Source organism: Saccopteryx bilineata, chromosome 4 (genome assembly GCF_036850765.1).
Source record: "Saccopteryx bilineata isolate mSacBil1 chromosome 4, mSacBil1_pri_phased_curated, whole genome shotgun sequence".
Lineage (NCBI taxonomy): Eukaryota > Metazoa > Chordata > Mammalia > Chiroptera > Emballonuridae > Saccopteryx > Saccopteryx bilineata.
In genome coordinates, this window is record NC_089493.1 from 289215585 (window position 1) to 289238103 (window position 22519).

Here is a 22519-nt window from a genome sequence, read left to right on the forward strand (position 1 = left end):
CGTGGCGGGAGTGAGCAGGAACGGGCTTTGCATGTACGCACGTGGGCTCTCTGGTTCGGGAGCAGAATGCCCGGGGTGAACATACCCTCTTTCTTACATGAACATTGAACTAGAGCAAAACCCTACAGTTTTCTTAGAGAATGTGGCTGTTATGCACAGGGTCCAGGGTCCCTCCCTGTCTTCCCTCGGGCCCTACATAATGCCCCGGCTCTGTTGGACGGCTGTGCGTCAGGGCGCGCTGGTCCTGGGCGGTGGTCCGGCTGTGCGGAGCCTGTGACTCCCACCGCAGGCTGCGACCGGTGACCTCTAAATTAACACTGAGCTCCTCTCGGTCCCATTTCAGTCTCCAGTGCTTAGTCTCCTTGGGGAAATAGGTCGCTCTGAAAAATAGATTCCCTACATTGTTCTGGAAAAAATTTAATTGTTTTTAGAGTTATATACTTGGATAGTTTGATTAGACTCCTCACCACTGCAGGCACTGGTGTCCCAGCTCCCAGAGGTACCGACCTTCAGCTGTTTCAAAGACTTATTTCCATATTCGCTGTAAGTTTGGCTTCTAGAACAGATGGCAGCTTAAAAAATTGCATTTCACAATTTGTTGAGGTTTATGAGAATGCCAGGGGTCAGTGTTAAACGTCCCCGGCAGAAGATGGGAGGGTTTCCTGCTTGTTTATTTTTCTTTAACTTTTGATTATGAAAAATTTTGAACAAATACAAAAAGTAGAGAAAATGACCTCGTGCGCTCCGTGTGCCAGCTCAGACTGTGGGCACGTGCCATCTTCCATTCTCTGACCTCCCCTCTGCTCTGTTATTTAATAAAGTAAACCCCGACCGTCCTGTTATTTATTTGCAAATACTTCCTGATAGACCCCTAAGGGGTTGGGTCTTTCAAAACAATGTAACTATAATACTAGTATCACACCTAAAAAATTAGGATGAATTTTTAGGCCTGAAACGAATACATATCAACTATAATTGAAAAAAAAAAAGTTTAGTTAAAAAAATTAGGATGAATTCTATCAAATATTTAGTGAGTGTTCCAGTGTTGCCAGTTGTCTCATAAATGAACGCCTTTCTGCAGTTGGTTTGTCCACGTGAGGACACGATACACTTGGTGGGCATGCCCTTCTAGTCTCTTGGAAGCCCCACGTAAGGACACGACGCACTTGGTGGGCATGCCCTTCTAGTCTCTTGGAAGCCCCTCCTCTCTCTTCCCAGCCGTGAGAGCTGGGGCACAGCGGCGCGCCCTGCTCGGGCTGACCACGCGCAGTTCATGACGTGCCTCCGTGTGGCGTTTGAGGATTTGATTCCCTGAGCTGTTTGAATCCTGTAATTTATGTCATTTTCCAGTTTGGATCATTTGTGCCAGTATTTTTTCAAAGTTTTTTCTGCCCCATTTCTCTTCTGTCTCCTAGGATTCCAACGACATGTATGTTGTTCTTTTGTTACTCCATCTTTTTTTTTTTTTCCTTTTTTTAAAGTGAGAGGAAGGGGGGATAGAGAGATAGATTGTCTCTCGCATGCGCCCGGACTGGGATCCACCCGGCAAACCCCACCTGGGGCCGACTGTCTGGTGTGATACCCACTTCTGGAGGAATGGACCTTGTGTGCTGACAGCCCACTCAGATGTGGGTAAGGGTAACATTCGCTTCCATGGGCATGAGGCTCTTGCCTGGTGATGGTTCGCTGAAGATGTGGGAAAAGGGCGAAACCCACGTCACAAGACCCTGCATGCTGACAGCCCACTCAAATGTGGGGTGAGGGGTGAGGGCAACACCCACTTCTGTGGGCACAGGGCCCTCTGTGCATGTGGGCCGGAGCAGACCCGCTGGCCCACCCAGGGCCGGTGGACACAGTGCCTCTGAGCAGATGTGCCTCTTGGGGTGGATGAAAGAAAGGCCAGGTCTGTCCTGTCCACCTCGAGTCAAGTGTCAAGGCTCAGCTGCCTTCATGTGGCCAGTGGACCGTGGGTAGCACAGGCAGGGCCCGAACATTCCTATAGTCAGCCCTGTGGACAGAACTGACCATCACCTCACGGGTTCTGACAAGTCACTCTGAGGCAAGCTTTGGCTAATTTTTATGCACAAGAAACAAAAGACAAAAAAATGGTAATGCACTGTGCCCTTCAGCCTGATATATGTTGAATATTTGGAATATATTAATCCTAAAAAATCTGTTGCTAAGTCTAATTTCCGTTGACAGGAAGCATTTTCATATTTATCCAAAACCAATGAGCTAGCTGAGGTCATTACTATGGGTTTTGTTTTGGGGCTAGCTGGTGACACCTGCATAGATCTAAGCAACAGGGGACACCTGGGGCTAGGAAGTCTGGTTGCCATAGCAACCTAGTATTAGCCTGCACCATGACAAAGTGCAGTAGACATAGAGGGTCACTGTGTGGGCGTGTGGGTTACTCAGGTCACTTCCTGTTCCCTGCAGTGCCCAAGGACATCCTTAAAACGTATATTAACAGTTTGTTGAACGGAGACTTGACTTGCAGTGAACACACAATACAGTGTACAGATGATACGTGTGGAACTGTGCACCTAAAACCTGTACAGTTTTGTTAACCAGAGTCACTCCAATAAATTCAATTGAAAAACAATAAAATGCCTCATAGTTGGGAGCATGCATTTTAAAATGATTTTATTTAAAATATTAAGTCTTTGGCCCTGGCTGGTTGGCTCAGTGGTAGAGCATCGGCCCCTTGTGTGAATGTCCCAGGTTCAGTATCCAGTCAGGGCACACAGAAGTGTCCATCTGCTTCTCTACCCCTACCCCTCTCTCTTCTTTCTCTCTCTCTCCCTTCTCCTCCTCTCCTGCAGCCATGGCTTGATTGGAGTGAGTTGGTCCTGGGCACTGAGGATGGCTCCATGACATCCACCTCAGGCACTAAAAAGTGGCTACATTTGCAACAGAGCAACAGCCCCAGATGGGCAGAGCATCGCCCCCTACTGGGCTTACCGGGTGGATCCCCGTTGGGGCACATGCAGGAGTGTCTCTGCCTCCCCTCCTCTCACTGAAATAAAAAGTAAAATAAAATATGAAGGCTTTAACCTGCTATTTTAAAAGTATCTACTTGCTAGAAAATGCACTCCCATTTACGATCTGATCTCCGGCTGGTAAGTGAAGTCCTCTGTGGCTGGCTTCCTTTAGTGGTTAGGCTCTGTCCATAGACAGGGCTCTTGTCCAAGGGGTCCACCCAGCTCAGGCTGGATCTGGAGATTCCTGGGCAGCCCCGGCTCCAGGTGGGTGCTGCAGGCTAGGGGTGGCGGCAGTGGAGGTTCCCGACCAGGCCCAGCAGGAGTGAGAGGGGCCCAGGCTGGGGAAGCCGGCAGGAACACGGCCTCATCTCCGGAGTGGAGCTGACGTCAGCATCTCCCTGGCGCCTGCGGATGAAGGATGGCCGGCCCCAGTATGTTCTCTAGTGCATGGGCAGCTCTGCCCAGTCGTAAGCCTGGGCAGAGCCGTGTAACCAGTGCCCTCCCCTGCAGGCACACATGTGGTGCCTCTTGCTGTGGCTGGGTGCCGCGGTGTGTTTGGAAGGGAGTGTAAGATGGAAAGGCCTGTGTGAGCAGGCTGGGTCCAGATCCCTGGCCACTGCTGGCCAGGCTGGGCCGGTGCCAGGTGGCCTCATCCAGGTAAAGACAGAGAGGCGTCTTCCCATCACTTGCTAGATGAACATTCACGGGTGCTATTTTTAATGCTGGCAGAAGTTTTCTTTCAAATTTTGTCTTAGAATCCCTTTTTTTCCTAATCTTATTTTATATTTTGTCTCAGTGCAAGAGGAAAGTGTCTTATCCAATTGGTCGATGGAGTGCGCCCATCACAACAGTGGTGTTTGCAGCAGTGAGTGGGTAGCCAGCAGCTCCTCCAGGTCCCGTCTGGGTGACAGCCAGTCAGGCGAGCTGGTTCATGGCTCGGGGACCTGCCTCCACTCCCGGCTGCCGTGCAGCCCCTGCCAGCCCAGGGCCGGCTCTCAGGCAGACACACAGACACACACCGCAACAGCACTGTCTTTTCCTCGCCTCCCCGACGCTGCATGCCGGTGGAAGCCGGGGCTCCTGCTGGGCCCTGCCAGAGCGCACTCCGGGCCTGACCCCCTGTGGGGTTCTTCTGTGTGCCCCTGGACCACCACTCCACTTTCAAAATGCAACTTTCCTAAGTGCCACCGCCAGTCACACATGCTGAGTGACAGTTATTAAAACTGAAATGCGGCTTGGCAGAATGGTCATGTCGGGGAAGAGCACAGAGTGGCAGAAACACAGCTCGGAGCAGTCAGGATTTGTGGAGGCACAGCCTGAACCCTGGGCCAGCTGAGCAGGAAGGCTGTAATGTCATTCAACCAGCTGTAACGTCACATGCCGCTCAGAGTTGTGAGACCTTCCAAGGCGGCAATAAGAGCCCCCATCTTTGAAGCATGCATTCTGCATACATTATCTCAGAAGCTGCTTTCCCAGAGTCAGGGACACACAGTGAACTGGGGCCCATAGGCCATGTGTCTGTGACCACAACAAGGTCAAAACATTCCCTATGACTTTGGGCCAGTGCTTGACTCCCTCATGATGGCACAGCCTGGGTGGCCAGCCCTATTTTGGGGACAGACCCAGGTGGCCCTCTGTAGCTTATCGTGTGCAGTCTGTGGTTGACCCTTGTCCTCCGCAGTCACCTGAGGGAGGGCCCAGGGACTGGAGTAAACAGCACCTGGGTCACAGTGAGTGAGTCTGAGCTGCTGGCCTCGCCCCACCGCCTTGCTGACCAAGCTCTGCCTAGGCTCCCCCTGCCCACCCCTCCCCAGGAAACACCGCTGGCCCGCTGGCCCTCAGCACATAGTTGCTGTGAAGCCCGGGCAGGGGCATGAGCAGGACCCAGGACCATCGGCCAGCATGGAGGTGCCGAGGACAGGGGGCCAGCACCACCCTCCCCGCAGGCGTGCACCCCGCGTCTCACACGTCGGCTTCAGAGCCTCATCCCATTACCACAGTTTCCGCATTTCTGCGGAGGTCTGGTGCCTGTGACAAAGTAAGGTGCCGCAGCTGTGGAGGGCAGGGCACCCTCATCTGCATCAAGGGTGTTTTCTTGTCCTCGAAGCTCATCTTTGCCCTGTCAGTGAGGGCAGACAAGATGCAGTGTGCCACTCCGGAACCTTCCATCCTAGCATACAACCATAAAGATTGAGAAAATAACTTTTAAGAGCTCAGGTGGTCTCCAGGGCATCATTAGGAGCCCCGGGCGACCGCGGGTGGGGGCTCAGCACAGGAGTGACAGCCCGTCAGGAGGGAAGCTCTTTTCTCCATTTCCCCAATTTTCACGTGAAGCTAATGGGTTCCTCCTTCTAATATGGAAGGTGGCTGTCATTTCTGAAGAATCCATATGTGTGAGATTTAATTACACTTCCTAAGTAACTATCACCGTTTCGAGGAAGGTAATGAGGCCTCCGTTGGTATTGTCTTTCTAGAGTGGCCATTTGGGCAGCTTCCACCTCTGAAACCTTGTTTCAGATTGTTTTCCTCCTTGTTCAGAGGTGGCTCAGCCTGTACTGTGTTGTCCTTGACTCTGGGTGACCTCTGAGCCCCCCGCCCAGCTGGGGCGTGTCCGCTGGCTCCGCATCTCTGCTCTTCCTGCCCAGAGCACGGTCAGCGAGAAGCTCCCTGTGGAGGCACGGCCAGGGCAGTCCCGCACTCACACTGTTTGGTCAGAAGGTGCCAGCTGTCCCCCCGTTCACCAGGGCTGCAAGTGGCCGGGCACAGGTCAGGCCTCCCGGCGAACTTTCTGAACCCTCAATAGAAACCATCTTCGCTCTTCACTCGCTGTTAAGTAGAGGGAAAAGAAACATCAGCCCCATTTTTACATCAGTTTATTTGGGGGGCAGGTGCCGCAAGCTGGATGAGAGGAGTGAGAGACTCCACACATCAGAACGTGGGCCAGGAGGCTGAGGGCCCAAACTCAGCACGTTTGATGGGACTCATCTTCACACTTCACATGCGACTGCCCTGGCGGACAGAAGCCGTGTGCCTGTGCCAAGGAGTGTTATTTAAAGCCGCAGACCAGTAGAAGGAGGGCGTCCGCCTGTTCTGACGGCTTGAGTCTCCACGGGCACGGCTGGTCCCCGCCAGCAGGGCACCCACGCTGCTCACCAGGTCTGTGGCTGCCCTCAGACCCGGACGCCACGGGCTCTGATCGACGCCCTGAGCTCTGATCGACGCCGCGTCAAGGTTCCCTGTCCCCTTAGGACCAGGCTAGACAATGCTACAGCTCCCTCGGCATGGTTCGTCCCCACCTCTGCCGCCTGGCTGGGTACGGCCCTGGGAGGCTCTTGCCACCCAGCCGCTGCCCCGGTGGCTGCTGTGTCTGTCAGAATGCCCAGGGCTGGGAGCACCAGTTTCTCAGTTTCACCACTGGAGGCATTTCTCCTTTGATTTTATGTATAAACTTTCCAAATGTGGCTCATTCAGGACTGGTCTGTGTCATTTGAAAGGAGCCAGCAGCCATAGGAGTGAAAGTTCCAGAAACAGGAAGGTGCCGCTCACACTCCATGGCTTCCTCCTGGTCATTTGCTAACTGTCACCCCCAAAGCCACTGACGGGACCATCAACTTAGCACCATCCCCAAGATGCAGCAAGCGGGGCAGAACCTTTCCAGGCCACCATGATTGTTAAGTAGATGTTTGCCAAGTGAAAAGGCCAAATATATTTATCTACCTTCTCCCCAAAAAAAAGACTCAGCATAGGTTGAAAGGCACTCTAGCTGATAGGAGGCACCTGGTGCAGCCTGTGGACTGTCAGGGTCAGCATTTGCTCAGCCGTGAGCATGTCTCTCTCGGCAGTGTCCTGTGTGCTGTGCCATCCGCAGGCGCAAGGACGGCCTCTCAGCCACAGGAAGCCACCACGGCAGTGCAGGGGCATTTGTTTTTCTGGGGACGCCTCCCCACCACACTGAAGCAGAGAACAATGGCGTTCCTTGTGCAGACAACACAGCTGCTAAAATTCAACAAGATCCGTGCAAAGAAAGCAGAGGCAGGTGGGTCTGCAGGCGACCCTTTCCTCCCCGGCTGTATCAGGGACTGCTGGTGGCCAGAGGGCCGGTGGCCAGCGAGGCGGCAGCTCCAGTGAAGGGGGCGGGTGGGGAACAGAGGAGGATTTGCAGTAGGAAGCCGGCACACCTCAGCTTCCAGGCATGCGCTCTCCCAGCGCCCCGGCAGGGTAAGGAACGTGTCAGTGGGTTCAGGAGGCAGGAGGGCTAGTGACCCTCCGCTAGTGCATGCACGTCCCTGAGGTGACAGTGCGTCCCATCCTCTGCCTACCCTGTCACCTGCTTCCTGGCATTTAGACGGTCTCTGGGCTCTGCCATTTGCATATCACTTTGATTGGTGTCACTCAAACTGCATATTAAAATTCCGCTCATCACATCTGTGCAAAGTGAGGTGACAATTAGAGGAGGCAGGCCCGGCGCCCGGGGAAAGCTCCGCTCGCCCACGTGGGGTCTTGGAGTTTACAGGGGTTTGTAGGAGCACGAGCGAGGCAGGCTTTGCACCGTGGAGTTGAGCGAGGACCCCACACTTGGGGCAGCACGTCAGCTTCTCTGGGCGTCCTGGGTGGGTGGTGGTCTAGCCTGGCTTTCTGTCTGCCCATAACCCCCAGCGCCGCCGCCTCTGCTTGTGGGACTGCCTGAGGCATCTGCCTCTTGGTTCCTGAGTTTTCTCGCCACCAAGTGGAGGAGGGATCAGAACAGGCAGCCTTTGAAGTGCTTTCTCAAAAAGAGGACGTATCGATAGGTACATACACTCAGCACCGTGGCTACCACCACTTCCGCGTTCTGCACATCCTTTGCTCCTCAGATCACATATACAATGCACCCCAAGAGAAGTGAGTCCAAATTTAATGCAGATTATCTCAAGATAAAACTAGAGAAATGATCATATGGAACAAAGTCTATTTTCTCCTGGCTGAGAGAAGGGAAGTTTGCAGCTAACTGTAAAGCAAAAGTCTTCTAAAACCACGAACAAGAAGCAGGGAATCCTTGACCCAAAGTCAGCAGTTGCTCTATATCTGAAATCTCATTTTTCCCTCCTGATCCTCTGTGGGAAGTTAGGGGGATGTCCAGTGTGGGGTGGGGTAAAGGTGGGCCCTGGAGGGGCCGGGCTGAGCCACGTGGGCATCACATGCATCCAGCCTCCCCTTGCGGCGTTGGCCAGAGCACCCTGCGGCTCAGTGCCGCCCTCGACCGTAAGCTGACAACGGTGCCTATTGGTGCTAGGCTCCTGCTGCCCGCCTTCTCTTGTCCCCCAGTCCTATCCAGGCTTTTTCCTGCTTCTCGAATCATCTCCCATTGAAGGCAAGGTACATGCCAATGGCCCCAGAGTCACATGGCTCCACCAAAGCCACCTGCCCTCTGGGCTGTGATGGGTCACTGTCACCTTGGTGTTGGGCATGCTGCTCTCAGGCACTCCTTCACTGCAAACAACCCATTTTCTTTAAAAGAAAAACTGATTTGGAACCGAGGTTTCAGAAATCCACAGAACATGTGAGAGGAAACGGAACCTCCTCCTCCGCAACCTCTTATGAGAAGTTTCAAGCTGCAGAGAATTGCAAACAATTGTACAGTGAAACCCCTGCGCTCCCCCTGCCCGAGCTCTGCGCCTTGTTGTTCCTGTCCGCTCGTTCCTCAGCTCAATGTTCGCTGTGCCTCAAAATAAGTTGCAGGCCTGAAGTTCTGTCCATCTCTCCTAAAGTGAGGGCGCAGAGTTTGTACAGGTCTGTGCATCTCTTTGAGGAAGAAACTGAACAGTGGAATGCACAGACCCAAAGGTGCCTGTGCCGCGTGTTGGTGAGCGCACCCTGAGCCCCTCGCTGACCAGCGCAGACCGGCTGTTCCCCCAGCGTGCCTCGCCTACCTCCCCAGGCAGCCCTGCTCTGATTTCCTTCCCCTGCATCGGCTTTGCTCACCCAGGACCCTCTGTAAACGGAACCACAGAGTGTGGACCCTGTCTAATGCATCTTTCAGACAGCATACTAGGTAACGAACAGGAATTTGTGCAATATGCACAATGAAGTGCAGAGCCCGGTTTACAACTGCCTGAAACGTGTTCTGGGTTGCAGGTGTCCCGGTGACACAGTGTGAGCAGCAGTTTTCACAGTCGGGGCCACCTCAGTCATGTTTAGGAGAACTTGGAGTGCCATCTCCTCTGTGAGAACGAGAACTCAGGGGCACCGCGCTCGCCTGCATGTCTCACGTGGGGTTCCTAGCAAGGAAGAATGAGCAAGCACCCCTCACATCCAACCACAGAGCCACCACCGTAACAGACTGAGCCCACATGGGGCTAACAGGAGGTGGTTTCATCTGGTGCCACCGTCACCTGTTCCTGTTTCCCCCCTGACTTCCTCCCTCACCGTGGGCAGATAGGGGCCATGTCACCTGACCCTGTCCCGAGTCTCCCCTTGGCTTCCTCACCTGGGGGCCATGTCACCTATACCTGTAATTCTCCCTGGTTTCCTCCCTCTCCTGCGGCAGATGGGGGCTGTGTCACCTGTCCCTGTCCCGTGTCTCCCTGTGACGTCCTCCCCCACCTGGGGCAGACGTCAGCTCTGCATTCAGAACCTCACACGCTCAGGCCTCTGACCTCCTCAGTGCACACTGTCAAGAATCAATGCTCCTCAGGAAAGAGTGAGGAAAGCCATGTTTCAAATGCAAACCTACTGAATGGAAGAGGGCTCCCAGCACCCACGAGCAGTGTGTGCTCAGCATGAGGCTGTGTCACAGTGCAGCGCCCAGAGGAGGACAGGAGGCAGTGGTCCGAATGCAGAGGACTTGGCTCGGGTGCTGGGGCACCGTCCCACAGCTGCCACACGGTGCTGAGGCCCAGCCACTCCACCTGCCCTGTGTTCAGGACTGTTGAGATAGACTGAGTTTGGTGGGACTACTTTGGTGGAGAATGAATGTCCAGCTGTAGTTAACGTGGCCCTTTGCTCTCTTCCTGTCACCATTCAGGATGGGAGTCCCAGCTGCTGGAAACAGGGTTCCTGGGGATTTTCCTGTGCCCTCTTTGGACTCTGTCTCGACTGCCCAGGAAGACCCCCACGTCCCGGATTGTGCTGTGGGGCTTTCGATGGCTGATTTTCAGAATCATGCTTGGAGCAGTAAGTAGAACTTTTATTTGTAATATTTGGGGAGAAATGTCCTAAAAATGAGTGACTCACCTCTCACTGTTCCTGTTGGCCGGGCGAGGCCAGCTGTGCCCCTTCTGCCTCTTTCTGTGATGTCCAGTGGCCTACTTTTGAGCCCTGGAAACTCCGTTGGCACCCCTGGTCCTTCACACGACCACTTCCTGTGGGGGACGACCACGACTCAGTCCGTTTCTCCCAGAGACTCGGGGTGGGGGCTGCTCCGTGCTTCCTTCTCCCTGGCCTTGCTGTGGTCTCCGCAATGTCTGAGACATTTCACGTTGCTTTAAATCAGTAAGGAAGGGCACTGTGTCACTGGTTCTCCAGAGAAAGTCACTGGCTTCCCTCCTGTCTCTACCATGCTCATTGCGCTTGGGGAGTGTGTTCAGCTGTTCCCTTTACTGCGGTGCGGTGCGGCCCGCCGGCGGCAGCCGTGTGGTCTGTGCCGTGTGGTCTGTGCCGTGTGGTCTGCTGTGCCCACGCGGGTGCTGCTTGCCTGTGTTCTACCCCTCTTACACTCTCCTGCTCGGCCCTGGAGACTAGGGTTCCTCAGTTTCTGTCTTCGACGGAGCCTTTGAAGGAGCATGCCCTGGCCCTGGCCGGGTAGCTCGGGTGGCTAGAGAGCATCGTCCAGAAGCGCAGAGGTTGCCGGTTTGATCCCCGGTCGGGGCACAGACAGGAGCAGACGGATGTTCCTGTCTCTCTCCCTCTCCCCCTTCCTCTCTCTAAAATCAATCAAATAAACATTAAAAAAGAACAAAAACTGCATGTCCTGCTTTTAATTTCACTAGCAGTTGCTTATAGTTTTTCAGAAACATTGAGCCTTAAAACCGGGGAGATGTGGTCCCTCTGACCCGACTTTAGACAGAGAGTTTGGTGATTTCCCCCTTTTTTGCTCTCTTCTACTTCTCGCCCTTCACAAATAGCGTCTAAATTTTTTTATTAAAACATTATAAAATACATTAGAAACCTTCTCATACAGATATGCTAAGTATTTGTTTGCTTTAAGTTTTCCATGGGGACCATCACCAACTTCCAGAACTGGTGGGGACTGGGGCAGAGGACTCGCTCCCGACCCACCTGAGAACAAGCTGCTCCATCTGTGGGAACCACTTTGCTGTGTCCCCTCTGGCCCAGACAGCCCTCGGTCTCCCCTGCTCCGGGACCCCGCACCGCGCCCGTCTGACGGGCCCCTGGCCGGCCTGGGTCCTGCGTGCCTGGCCGGAGCGCCTGCACGGTCCTCCTGGGAGCAGTGTCCGTTGGTCCCGTGACTGGCTTGGGCAGGCCCAGCTGGTCCTCTCACAGAGTCACTTTTTTTCCACTGTGTTATTTGTAAGTATTTTGTGGTGAGGTCCTCTAAAATGAGGTGGCTGTCCCATTTCTCATCAGATGTTCAGTGTACTCATTCATGTCTTTTTGTCTGTGGCGTGCGCTCCCACCTGCCCTCTGTTCCCACAGGGCCTTCCCGCCCCCAGCGGCTGCCGGTGATGCGACGCCCTCGTTCCTTGAGTCTGGGTTATGCTGCATGGCCCTCGAATCCTGACCAGTTGTTGTTGTTACGTGCCCTCTCGTCGACTCCGACTCCCGGCGGCCCTAGAAATGAATGATGTCCTCAGTGTCCTGTCCTCAGCAGCCCTGCTCGGTTTCTGTAGACTCGTGCCCGCGGTTTCTGTGTGGACTCAGTCTGCTTCGTAGCTGGTCTCCCTCTTTCCCTGCTGCCTTCCAGTTTTCCTTGCATTGTGGTCTTTCCCAGAGAACCCCTCCTTCTCAGGACGTGCCTGAAGTAGGACAGCTCCAGTTGTGTCGTTTTTGCCTCCAGCAAGGTTTCAGGTTTAGTTTGCTGTCCGACCCACCGGTTGGCATTTCTGATGGTCCAGGGTATTTGTAAAGCTCCCCTCGAACACTGTAGTTCAGACAGATCAGCCTCTTCCTGTGAGCCTTGTTCACTGTCCAACGTTCACATCTGTACATAGGGGCTGACTGGTACCAGCTCCTGACGAGCACTGCCGGGCGTCGGCTCTGGGAGGGACGACGTGCCAGTATTGAGCAGGACCAGAATCCCAAAGGCACGCACCGCCCAGTTCTTTCTGTTACTGCCAGGAGCCCACTGTGCGCTTCCGATTCCCACCGCCCTGGCTTTCGTCATAGCATTGTGGCCGTCTGTGGGTTGGTTAACTGTGGCCGGGGGTCCTGGGGGCGCTGGAAACATCCAGATGCAGAGGGACAAGCTCCACTGGGGGCAGCAGGCCTAGGGCCAGGGCCAGCGCAACTGGTTGTGTCCACTTGCTGGGTAGTGAGCGGGCCCCAGGGGGCTGTGGCCGTGCTGGCCTGAGGGGCAGACGGGTGTGTAGAAGCCTGGAGGGCGTCCCGTTTGGAGCGGCATGGTTGGCAAGGCTCCCGACCTAAGTGGGTGAGCGTAGGTACAGATACTGGGAAACGCCACGTTGGGGTGTTTATGTGTCTGGATTCCACACAGTCCAGATGTGATTCTCTCTCTAAATTTATTTTCTTATTTAATTAGAAAATTTTCATGGTTCCTTTTAATGAAACACTGAAATTATTAGTTGTTTTCTTTGGTTCCCTGTCCATCTACAACTTGATTTTGGATTCTCTTCTCCCTGGCTTTAAGACGTATAAAAATGTATGAAATGTTTTAAGGGGCTTTATCGGGAGCCCCCTGGAACGGCAGCTTCGTTAGGCGGGACATGTAAAGCGAGGGCCCCTGTGCCGGGGCCACCCAGGTGGGAAGCTCTGGGTGGCAGGACTGTCAGGCTGTTCTGTGCCAGGTTGTGATGCCAAGGTGAACGAGTCCCCACCATGCCTGACAGGGCGGTGTCATTAGCACATTCTAAAGCCCCTTTTATGGCATTTTGATTGACTGTTAGCACCAGCTGGGTGAGAAATTATCAGGTGCACTAAAAGGTATAATTACTTGCGTTAGACTGTGTGTTGGATATTCTTCATCTTCCTTCGGTGGAAAGCAGAAAGTGGAGTTGACCTGACAAAAAAGAGCGCCGGCAGCAGAGTGTCCGTCCCTCTGTGAGGCGAGGGACACAGCACAGACCTGGTGATGTTAAAGTGTCTGTGGGTGAAGCTCCCTGTTCAGTCCCTGATCTGCTGCTGGGTCCGAACCGGTGCCCCAGAATCGGCTTAGAGGGTAACGAACTGTTCTGAACACTCAGAAGCCGCTGTGGTTTTTGTCGTCTGGCAGTGGTTCAGATGCCCTGGAAGACGGACGGGCTCTGTGGAGCTCAGTCTTAGAGGGAACCCTGAACTGTGTAAGTAAAGGTGCCGACAGAAAGGAAACCACGTGGCCTCTGCCCACGGAAGGCCTGCTCTTCCCGGGAGCCTGAGATGGAGTCACACAGCCCCTGTCCCTAAGGCTTCTAGGTACTGAGCCCTTATGACCCCCTCCAGTGCTTGGGTTCGGGGGTAGGGGGTGGGGATGTTGAAGAGGTGGCCCCGGCCACCCTGCTCTCTGTAAACAGCTGGGCACTGAACACACTGCATGATGCAGCTGTTCTCATGTTGGAAAACAGACAGTGTGGGACAGGGGTCCAGGGAGAAACACATAGGAGAACCCCTCGAATACCTGGCTCTCTGTGGGAAGGCGGGGTGCAGGCAGAGGGGGCAGACCCAGGGAGGCATGGGGCAGGGGAGCAGGCGGAGAGGGGAGGCCTTGCTGACTGTTGGGGTGGAGGATGCTGGAAGGCAGTAGGACTTTCTGCAGCTCCTAATCCTGCTGGCGTTCCGGGGAGGGTACAGAGAAGAGGGATCTGTGCGCAGGAGGAGCTCCAAGGACACCGCATCTCTTCTATGGCAGTTTTACAAAAATGCATTGCTCTGCATCGACCTGGGACACTGAGTTCCCAGGTTTGCAACCCCAAGGTTGCCGGCTTGAGCTCAGGCTCATCCAGTTTGAGCACAGGGTGCTGGCTTGAGTGTGGGATCATCAACATGATCCCGTGGTCGCTGGCTTGAAGCCCGAGGTTTCTGGCTTGAGCAAGGGGTCACTGGCTCGGCTGGAGCCCCTGGTCAAGGCACATATGAGAAGCAATCAATGAATAACTAAGGTGCCACAACTACGAGTTGATGCTTCTCATCTCTCTCCCTTCCTGTCTACCTGTCCCTGTCTCTCTCTTTCTCTCTTTTGCTTAAAAAAAATGTATTGCTTTAATCTAATCATGAGAAAACATTGGGCAAACCCCAACTGATGGATATTCTTCAAATTTAGTGACCAGCATTTTCATGTATCAAAGTTATGAGAGGCAATTGAAGACCAAGGAATTGTCAGACACAGGAAACATAACAGTTAATGTGGCACCCTGGATATTCCCTGCTATGAAAAGGACATTAATGGGAAAACTGGTGAAACCAAAATAAGGTTGGTAGTATAATAGTATTGAATTAATTGCAACAGGTTTACACAATCTCCATACAGTTTTTAGAGTTTTTCTGAAGTCTAAGAATTTTTCAGAATAAAAAGTTAAAGAGAAATAATATCAACAACATGATGCACATAGAGTAGGTAATTTAAGGAAATGGTTGAATTCCTTTCAAAGATATAGATCACCAACACTAACAAAGGAAAAGACAGGAATCTGAGTAGTTCTATTATATAACTTGAAATCACTAGCACAAACTAAAAGCACCTTCCTACTGAGAAAACTCCAGGCCCAGAAGCCTTTCCTGATGAGTCTATAGTGTTTAAGGAAGAAACTTTATGAATCCTATACACCTTCATTCAGAAAGCAGAGAAGAGGGAACCCTTCCCCAATCATCTTTCTGAGGCTAGCAAAGACAAGGACATGCCAAGAAAAAGGGGTACAGAGCAAATTCTTCAAGAGCACAGACATGAAATTTTTAAGGAATTATTAGCAAATGAATCTAGCAGTACATGAAAAGCATAATGCATCAAGACCACGTGGGATTTTCCCCAGAACACAAGATAAGCTGGACAAGAATGAATTGATGTAATTCACCAAATACCAGACCAAGGGAAAAAGATATAAAATGATATGATCATCTCAATGTAGGGAAGGTATTAGACAATTTTTAAAAATTTTCGGCAAACTAGAAATATAAGAAAACGTCTGCAACTTGATAAAAGATAAGTATATAAACTACCTATAGCCCATGCTGTACTCAATGGGGAAAGATTGAATGTTTATCTCATAAGATCAGGAACAAGGCAGGGGTGTTCACTCTCATCCTATCCATTTGACAGTGTATTGAAGATCATAGCTTGTGCAATAAAGCAAGAAAAAGTAATAAAAGCCCTGAAGATTGGAGTGGCTGAAAAAATCATTTGTATTCACAGATGAAAAGGTCGTGTATGTATGTGGAAGATCATAAGGGTCCTTAGAACTGGTGAGTGAATTTAACCAGAGTGCAAGATGCACGGCCAGTATCCAAAACAATATTTCTATATACTAGTAAAATTTTGGAAAATGAAATTGTGAAATTAACATAGGCAGTCCCAAGGTTATGAATGAGATAGGTTCTGTAGGTTTGTTCTTAAGTTGAATTTGCATGTAAGTTGGAACAGATACATCTGCCTATTAAATGCAACTTAGACACAGATGTTTGTGTCTTAACATAGTATTTATTTTTACCTTTCTGTGCATATGAATACTTAAACATTTTCAAACCTACAGAACCTATCTCTTTTATAACCCAGGGACTGCCTGTTATAACATCCCAAACCATAAACTACTTAGGAAATTTTAACAGAAATATAACACTTGTACCCTGAAAGCTACCAAACATTGCTGAGAAAAATTAGACTTAGACCATATTTGTGAAACAAAAGCCTCAGTATTGCTCAACTGTCAGTTGTCTCCAAATTTATCTATAGATTTTATGCAACCCCAAACATAATCCTAGAAGGTAGAGCATCATCCCCAAAGCTCAGAGGTTGCCGGTTCAATCCCCGGTCAGGGCACACACAGGAACAGACTGATATTCCTATCTCTCTCTCTCTCTCTCCCCCTCTTCTCTCTAAAATTATTAAAATAAACCTTTAAAAAAATGAAAATTAATGGACTGCCAAGGATCTAGAATAGCCAGAACAATTTTGAATAAGAGTAAAGTTTCAGGAGTAACACAACTTATTTGAGACTTCCCAGAAGACATAGTCATCAAGACAGTGTGGTCTAGGATAGCAGCTTCTCAGTGAAGTACGTTAGATAGTCTAGAAATAGTTCCACACTAAAATCATGGTCAAGTGATTTTTGGACAAGGCACAAAGTCAATATGACTGAGAAAGAAAGTCTTTTCAACAATTGGTGCTAGGATGCCTGGATATCTATGTGGGGTGAATGAACCCCAGCCCTTCCATCACACCAGACACAAAATTAGTTTGAGATGAACTGTAAACACAAAGCTCGAAACTATAATGCTTCTTGAAGATAACATAAAAGAATATTTTTTTGCAGTCTTGGAATAGGCGAAGATTTCTTACAACATGGTAGAAGAACATTAACCATAAAAGAAAAAAGAAATGGATAACTTGGACTTTATCAAATTTAAAATCTTTTTCAAAAGACACCATTGATAATGGCCAGTCACAGATTGGGAGAGAAGATTCATGGTAACATTATAAGCACCCCAGATGGAAACAGTGTGACAGGCCGGGATGACCTCACTCACAGGCACCGTGCTGAGGGAGAGAAACCAGACGCGAACGACTGCGCTGCGTGAGCCTCGCGTAGGAGGGTTCTAGAGCAGGAGAGCCAGGGAAGCGAACGCCGCTGGGACTCAGGGTGCGGTCCCACTGGGGTGCAGGGGCATGTGGGAATGTTCAGGATGATGAAAAGGCCTGTGTGCTGAGGGGGTGAGGGTCCCACAGGAGTGCACATCCACAAAGCCCCTCGGCCACATGCCTCGGGGCAGGACAAACTATTTTTGAAACCTCACAAGACGTCATCAAGGGGGGCTCTCAGGGGAGATGACCCACAGAGCATAGGATCTCTTTGTGGGCGGAACTAGGGAGCAGCAGACCCACCCAGCAAGCCAGATTTTCCTCCATGTTCCTCCCTGAGCACCAGCTAGAGACCACGTGACTTCAAGCCCTGGCACGACCACCCGCCTGGCCAGGGGCTGCAGCTTGAGACAGGCCCACGGGACACGACTTCCTGCCCTGCTCCCTGTGCCAACGGCGGGCCTTGGCTGTGCGGGATGGGATGTCTTGTTTCCTCTCTTCCAGTTCTTGGTGCCCACTGATGTATAAATGATGTGACCGCCTCAGACTGTCACCACGTGGTCCTATTGGACGCAAAGTGGTCATATTAGAGTGAGGAATCTCTTTGGCTTGCAAACATGGGAAATAGCATGGGTGTCTGAGTCGGTGTGTAGAAGGCTGCCTTGATGCTTTAAAAACGTTTGCTTTTTTCTCAGTCTGAACTTTTGTCAAGACAGAATAGATGTATGTGTGACTGAGTTCATACCAGCCAAAGTTTTTACCTCAGAGCACGTCAAAGACCTGTCACTGGAGCCGGAGCCCTTCACTTCCGACCTCCTGCGCTTCCCACGGGGGAGCAGACAATGGATTTTCCACACGGTGCTTGGGAGCTGAAGCTGTCCTTGATTATGTCATAGTGTGGTAGGCTGATGAACTGTGTGTGCTGAGGGTTTAGAGCTCTCAATTGCTAAAATTCTGGGAACTGAGCCAATGCCCTTGTTGCTGGGAATTCTCAGACCTGGACAGCACCAAGGGGAGGCCACGCAGTTTCAGCTCGAATCTCCCCCTCGCCGAGAATTGAGAAGCCGAAGCCCCGTGTCTTCTGCACCTCCCTCTCTCCAGCCCTCCGCCCCCTCCGCCGGCTGCCGGCTGGGGGCATGTGTACAGGACTGTGGGTTTGGTGGCAGCAGCTATGCAGGGCTCTTTGCTGCCATCTCCCTCTTCCTGTGGGAACCTACTTTGGGGTAAGCATTACCTTGCAGAGAACGTGCAAATCTGAATAATGGCAAGTGAAAAAATATGGTGTCCAGACACTGTTCAGAGTCATCAGAATAAGGAGAGGAGATGACGGGAACCTGATTGCAGCTGAATCCCACTTCCAGGAGCCGTCTCTCCGACACACCTGCTTCTGCGGCACTTGGCGCGCGACTCGGCTCTCGCTCTCCCGCACTCTCTCTACAGCGCTTCCAACATCGTGCATTCTGTCCTCCTGATATTAAATTATGTTCATTATTGCATCACATTTTCAGAGTTAAGAATTTTGCACCCTCAATCTTTTTTTTTTTTTCTTTACAGAGACAGAGAAAGTCAGAGAGAGGGATAGATAGGGACAGACAGACAGGAACGGAGAGAGATGAGAAGCATCAATCATCAGTTTTTCGTTGCGACACCTTAGTTGTTCATTGATTGCTTTCTCATATGTGCCTTGACTACAGGCCTTCAGCAGACCGAGTAACCCCTTGCTTGAGCCAGTGACCTTGGGTCCAAGCTGGTGAGCTTTGCTCAAACCAGATGAGCCCTCGCTCAAGCTGGCGACCTTGGGATCTCAAACCTGGATCCTCCGCATCCCAGTCCAATGCTCTATCCACTGTGCCACCGCCTGGTCAGGCAAGCACCCTCAATTCTTATTGAGCAACATCACAGCTAAAAGTAGAAGTTTTCATTCAAGTTGCTATACAGGAGCAGGTCATTTTATATGAAGTAAATGGAGGGATACAACTACTGACATGAACATTTAAAAGCCTGTAGAGAATTTTGGAGTTTCTTTGGGCCTAGCTGACTACCTGTGCTGGGGAGCAAGGCCGCCCATTCCAGAGAATGACAGTTGCCCAGTTTCTTTGATGTATTTGAAATTCAGGAAGATTGCATAAGGGTGGGAGAAAGCAAGGCGAGATTGGGTTGCTGGATAGTTGATGAGATTATGTGCTCTTTTCTTTTTATTATTATTTCTATTTTTGTTTTTTTGATTTAGAAAATTAAATTTAATGGGGTGACATTGATCAATTATGTGCTATTTTGAGGGTGGTTATACTTGCCTCAAACGTATATTAATTAGATGCACAGAAACAATGGACAAGTCTTGCTTAAGTCAAATATAAACCTTTTACTAAAAGTTATTATGCCTGGGACTTGACTACCCACTATGACCTGCCCGGTTAAGAATTTGTGATTAGTCCCCTGGCCGGTTGGCTCAGTGGATAGAGCATCAGTCCAGCATATGGGCATCCTGGGCTCAATTCCTGGTCAGGGCACACAAGAGAAGCTACTGTCTGCTCTCTTCCCCAACCACTCGACCTTCTGTCCCCCTTCTCTTCCTCTTCCCCTCCCACAGCCAGTGGCTCGATTGGTTTGAGCATTGGCCTTGGGTGCCAAGGATAGCTCAGTTGGTCCAAGTGCGTCAACCTTAGGTGCTAAAAATAGCTCAGGTGATCCAGGCATCAGCCTCAGATAGGGGTTACCAGGTGGATCCCGGTTGGGGCACATTGCAGGAGTCTGTCTCACTATCTCTGCTCTCTCACTTAAAAAAAAAAAGAAGAAGAATTTATGATCAGATCACCCTGTGAGGTTACTTTCCATAGAATCCCTTTTTTTCCCCACATGATATAAAAAGAAAAACAAAGGATTGGGACCTGGTGAAGAACAAGAGCCTCTGATGCCTCTCAGAAGCCGACATGAGGATTAGTGTTCCTGTCCATACATTTTGGTGACCCCCAAGTAACCTACAGACTGCAGAAGGTGGTGACAAGGTGCCAGGGCATTTTCCATGTGGCTTCAAGTCCCTGGTCATTAATCAGCAGGAGCTTGACTGCTAAACACCTGTTCCACTCATGGCTCTTGTGCTCACACCTGGCTCAGCACCCACAGTGGGGCCTTCTGAAGCTCTTTGTGTGCAGCCTGTCCTACTGTATTGTTAACACAGAAAAAAACCATATCTGAAATGCAGAAAATACAGGCCCAGAGGACCTACAGTTTCCAGGTCAGAGTTCAGCAGAGCCGGGACCCACAACCAGGCTGGGATTGAAGGGCACCGTGAGAAAACACTTTCCTCCAATAACTGGTAACTGTGTCTGAGATCCTGCCATAAAGAGTCACCTGGGAGATTATGAAAGCTTTGGGCCAATAAATTCAACAATGTGGATGAAATGGACAAATATAGCTTATCAAAACTGAGACTAGAGGAAACAGGAAATCTAAGTGGCTCCATACCTGTTAAATAAATTGAATTTGTAATCAAAAACCATTCCAGAAAGAAAAGTGTAGGCCCAGATGGCTTCACCAGTGAAATCTAGCAAATGTTTAAAGTGGAAGTGATAGTAATCCTACACAAATGCTTTTGGAAAATAGCATAGGAGAAAACACTTCCCAAATTGTTCTGTGTGACCAGTACACACAGTGACCCCAAAGCCAGATGAGGACATCAGAAAAGGGAAGAGAGAGACTGATACCCCTCATGAGCAAAGTTACAGAAATCCGCTGCAAAATAGCAGCAAATAAAATCCGGCAGTAAAAAAAATCATGGTTCCTCTCAGAAATGCGAGGTGGTTTTAACATTTAAAAATCAATTCCTGCAACTCACTATAGTAACAGAATATAGATGAGGAACCACTTTATCATCCTGAATGCAAAAAAAAAAAAAAAGCACGTGATACAATTCAGCACCCACTCATGACAGTCTTAGAACCTCAACCTGACAAAGACATCAGTGAAACCTCAGCTCACACTGGTGAAACCTCAGCTCACACTGGTCTTCAGGGTGAGAGGAGGAAGCTTTCACATGCAGTTAGAAACCAGGCTCGGATGTCTGTTCCTCACTCAGCTCTTCAACACTGTCCTGGAAGTCCTAGTGCAATAAGACAAGAAAAAAGAAATGAAAGTGTTATTCATGCATATGTTTGTGTATGTAGAAAATCCAGGGGAATCTGAAAAGCAGTTACTAAAATGAGTGCATAGATTTCACAAGGTTGCAGGGTACAAGGTCAATGTGAAAAATAACTGTACTTCATATACTATTAAGAAATCATTAGCCTGACCAGATAGTGGTGCAGTGGATAGAGCATCAACCTGGGATGCTGAGGTCCCAGGTTCAAAACCCCGAGGTCACTGGCTTGAGTGCAGGGTCGCCAGCTTGAGTGTGGGATCTAGACATGATCCCATGTCTTTTTTTTTTTTTTAATTTTTTTTTTTTTTTATATTTTTCGGAAGCTGGAAACGGGGAGAGACAGTCAGACAGACTCCCGCATGCGCCCGACCGGGATCCACCCGGCACGCCCACCAGGGGCGACGCTCTGCCCCCCAGGGGGAGATGCTCTGCCCCTCCGGGGCGTCGCTCCGCTGCGACCAGAGCCACTCTAGCGCCTGGGGCAGAGGCCAAGGAGCCATCCCCAGTGCCCGGGCCATCTTTGCTCCAATGGAGCCCTGGCTGCAGGAGGGGAAGAGAGAGACAGAGAGGAAGGAAGGGGGGTTGGAGAAGCAAATGGGCACTTCTCCTATGTGCCCTGGCCGGGAATTGAACCCGGGACCCCTGCACGCCAGGCCGACGCTCTACCGCTGAGCCAACCGGCCAGGGCCGATCTCATGTCTTGAAGCCCAAGGTCTCTGGCTTGAGCAAGGAGTCACTGGCTCACCTGGAGCCCCCTGGTCAAGGCACATATGAGAAAGCAATCAGTGAACAACTAAGGTGCTACAACTATAAGTTGATGCTTCTCATCTCTCTCCCTTCCTATCTGTCTGTCCCTGTCTCTCTCTCTCTCTCTCTCTATCTCTTGCTAAAAGAAAAAGAAATCATTAGAAAATAAAACAATACAGTCAAAAATTGCATCAAAAGCCCCCAAATACCTCATAATAAATCTGATTAAGGAGGTCTAAGACATGTACATTAAAACTGCAAGACATTGCTGATAGGAATTTAAAAGATCTACATAAATGGAGGGATGTAAAATGTTCGTGTGTCAGAAGACTTAAAATTGTTAAGATGTCTATTTTACCCAAATCTATATATAGACTAAAGGCAGTTCTTATCAAATTCCCAGGAGGTTTATTTGGAGAAATTGATGTGCCAATTCTAAAATTTACATGGAAATACAAAGAATCTTGAAAAAGAAAGAGTTGGAGGACTTATACTTCCTGATTTTACAACTTAACTCAAAACTGAAGTATGGTGTTGATCTAAGCTGGAAAAGCGATCCAGAAACAGGCCCGACCTCTACAGTCAATTGATACTGACTGTATCAATTGATAACGAAGGTATCAAAGCAGTGGACAAAGGGAAGTCATTTTTAATATTGCTGAACTCATTGAATATCTGTATAGAAAAATAAAATGGGCTTGATTGCAATTTCATCTACACCAAACTCTAACTTGAGATAGATACATCATAGATCTAAATTGAAAAGCAAAA

General features: G+C 50.4%; 1 protein-coding gene across 2 annotated transcripts in view; it reads left to right on the plus strand.

The window, feature by feature from the left end:
- The window catches only part of LMF1 (lipase maturation factor 1), a 108927-nt gene that overhangs the window by 42571 nt on the left and 43837 nt on the right, over nucleotides 1-22519 (plus strand). For both annotated transcript variants that reach the window (XM_066275376.1, XM_066275377.1), the window contains exon 4: nucleotides 9988-10136. In XM_066275376.1, coding sequence (XP_066131473.1) covers nucleotides 9988-10136 — 149 coding nt within the window. The remainder of the gene's footprint in view (nucleotides 1-9987; nucleotides 10137-22519) is intronic.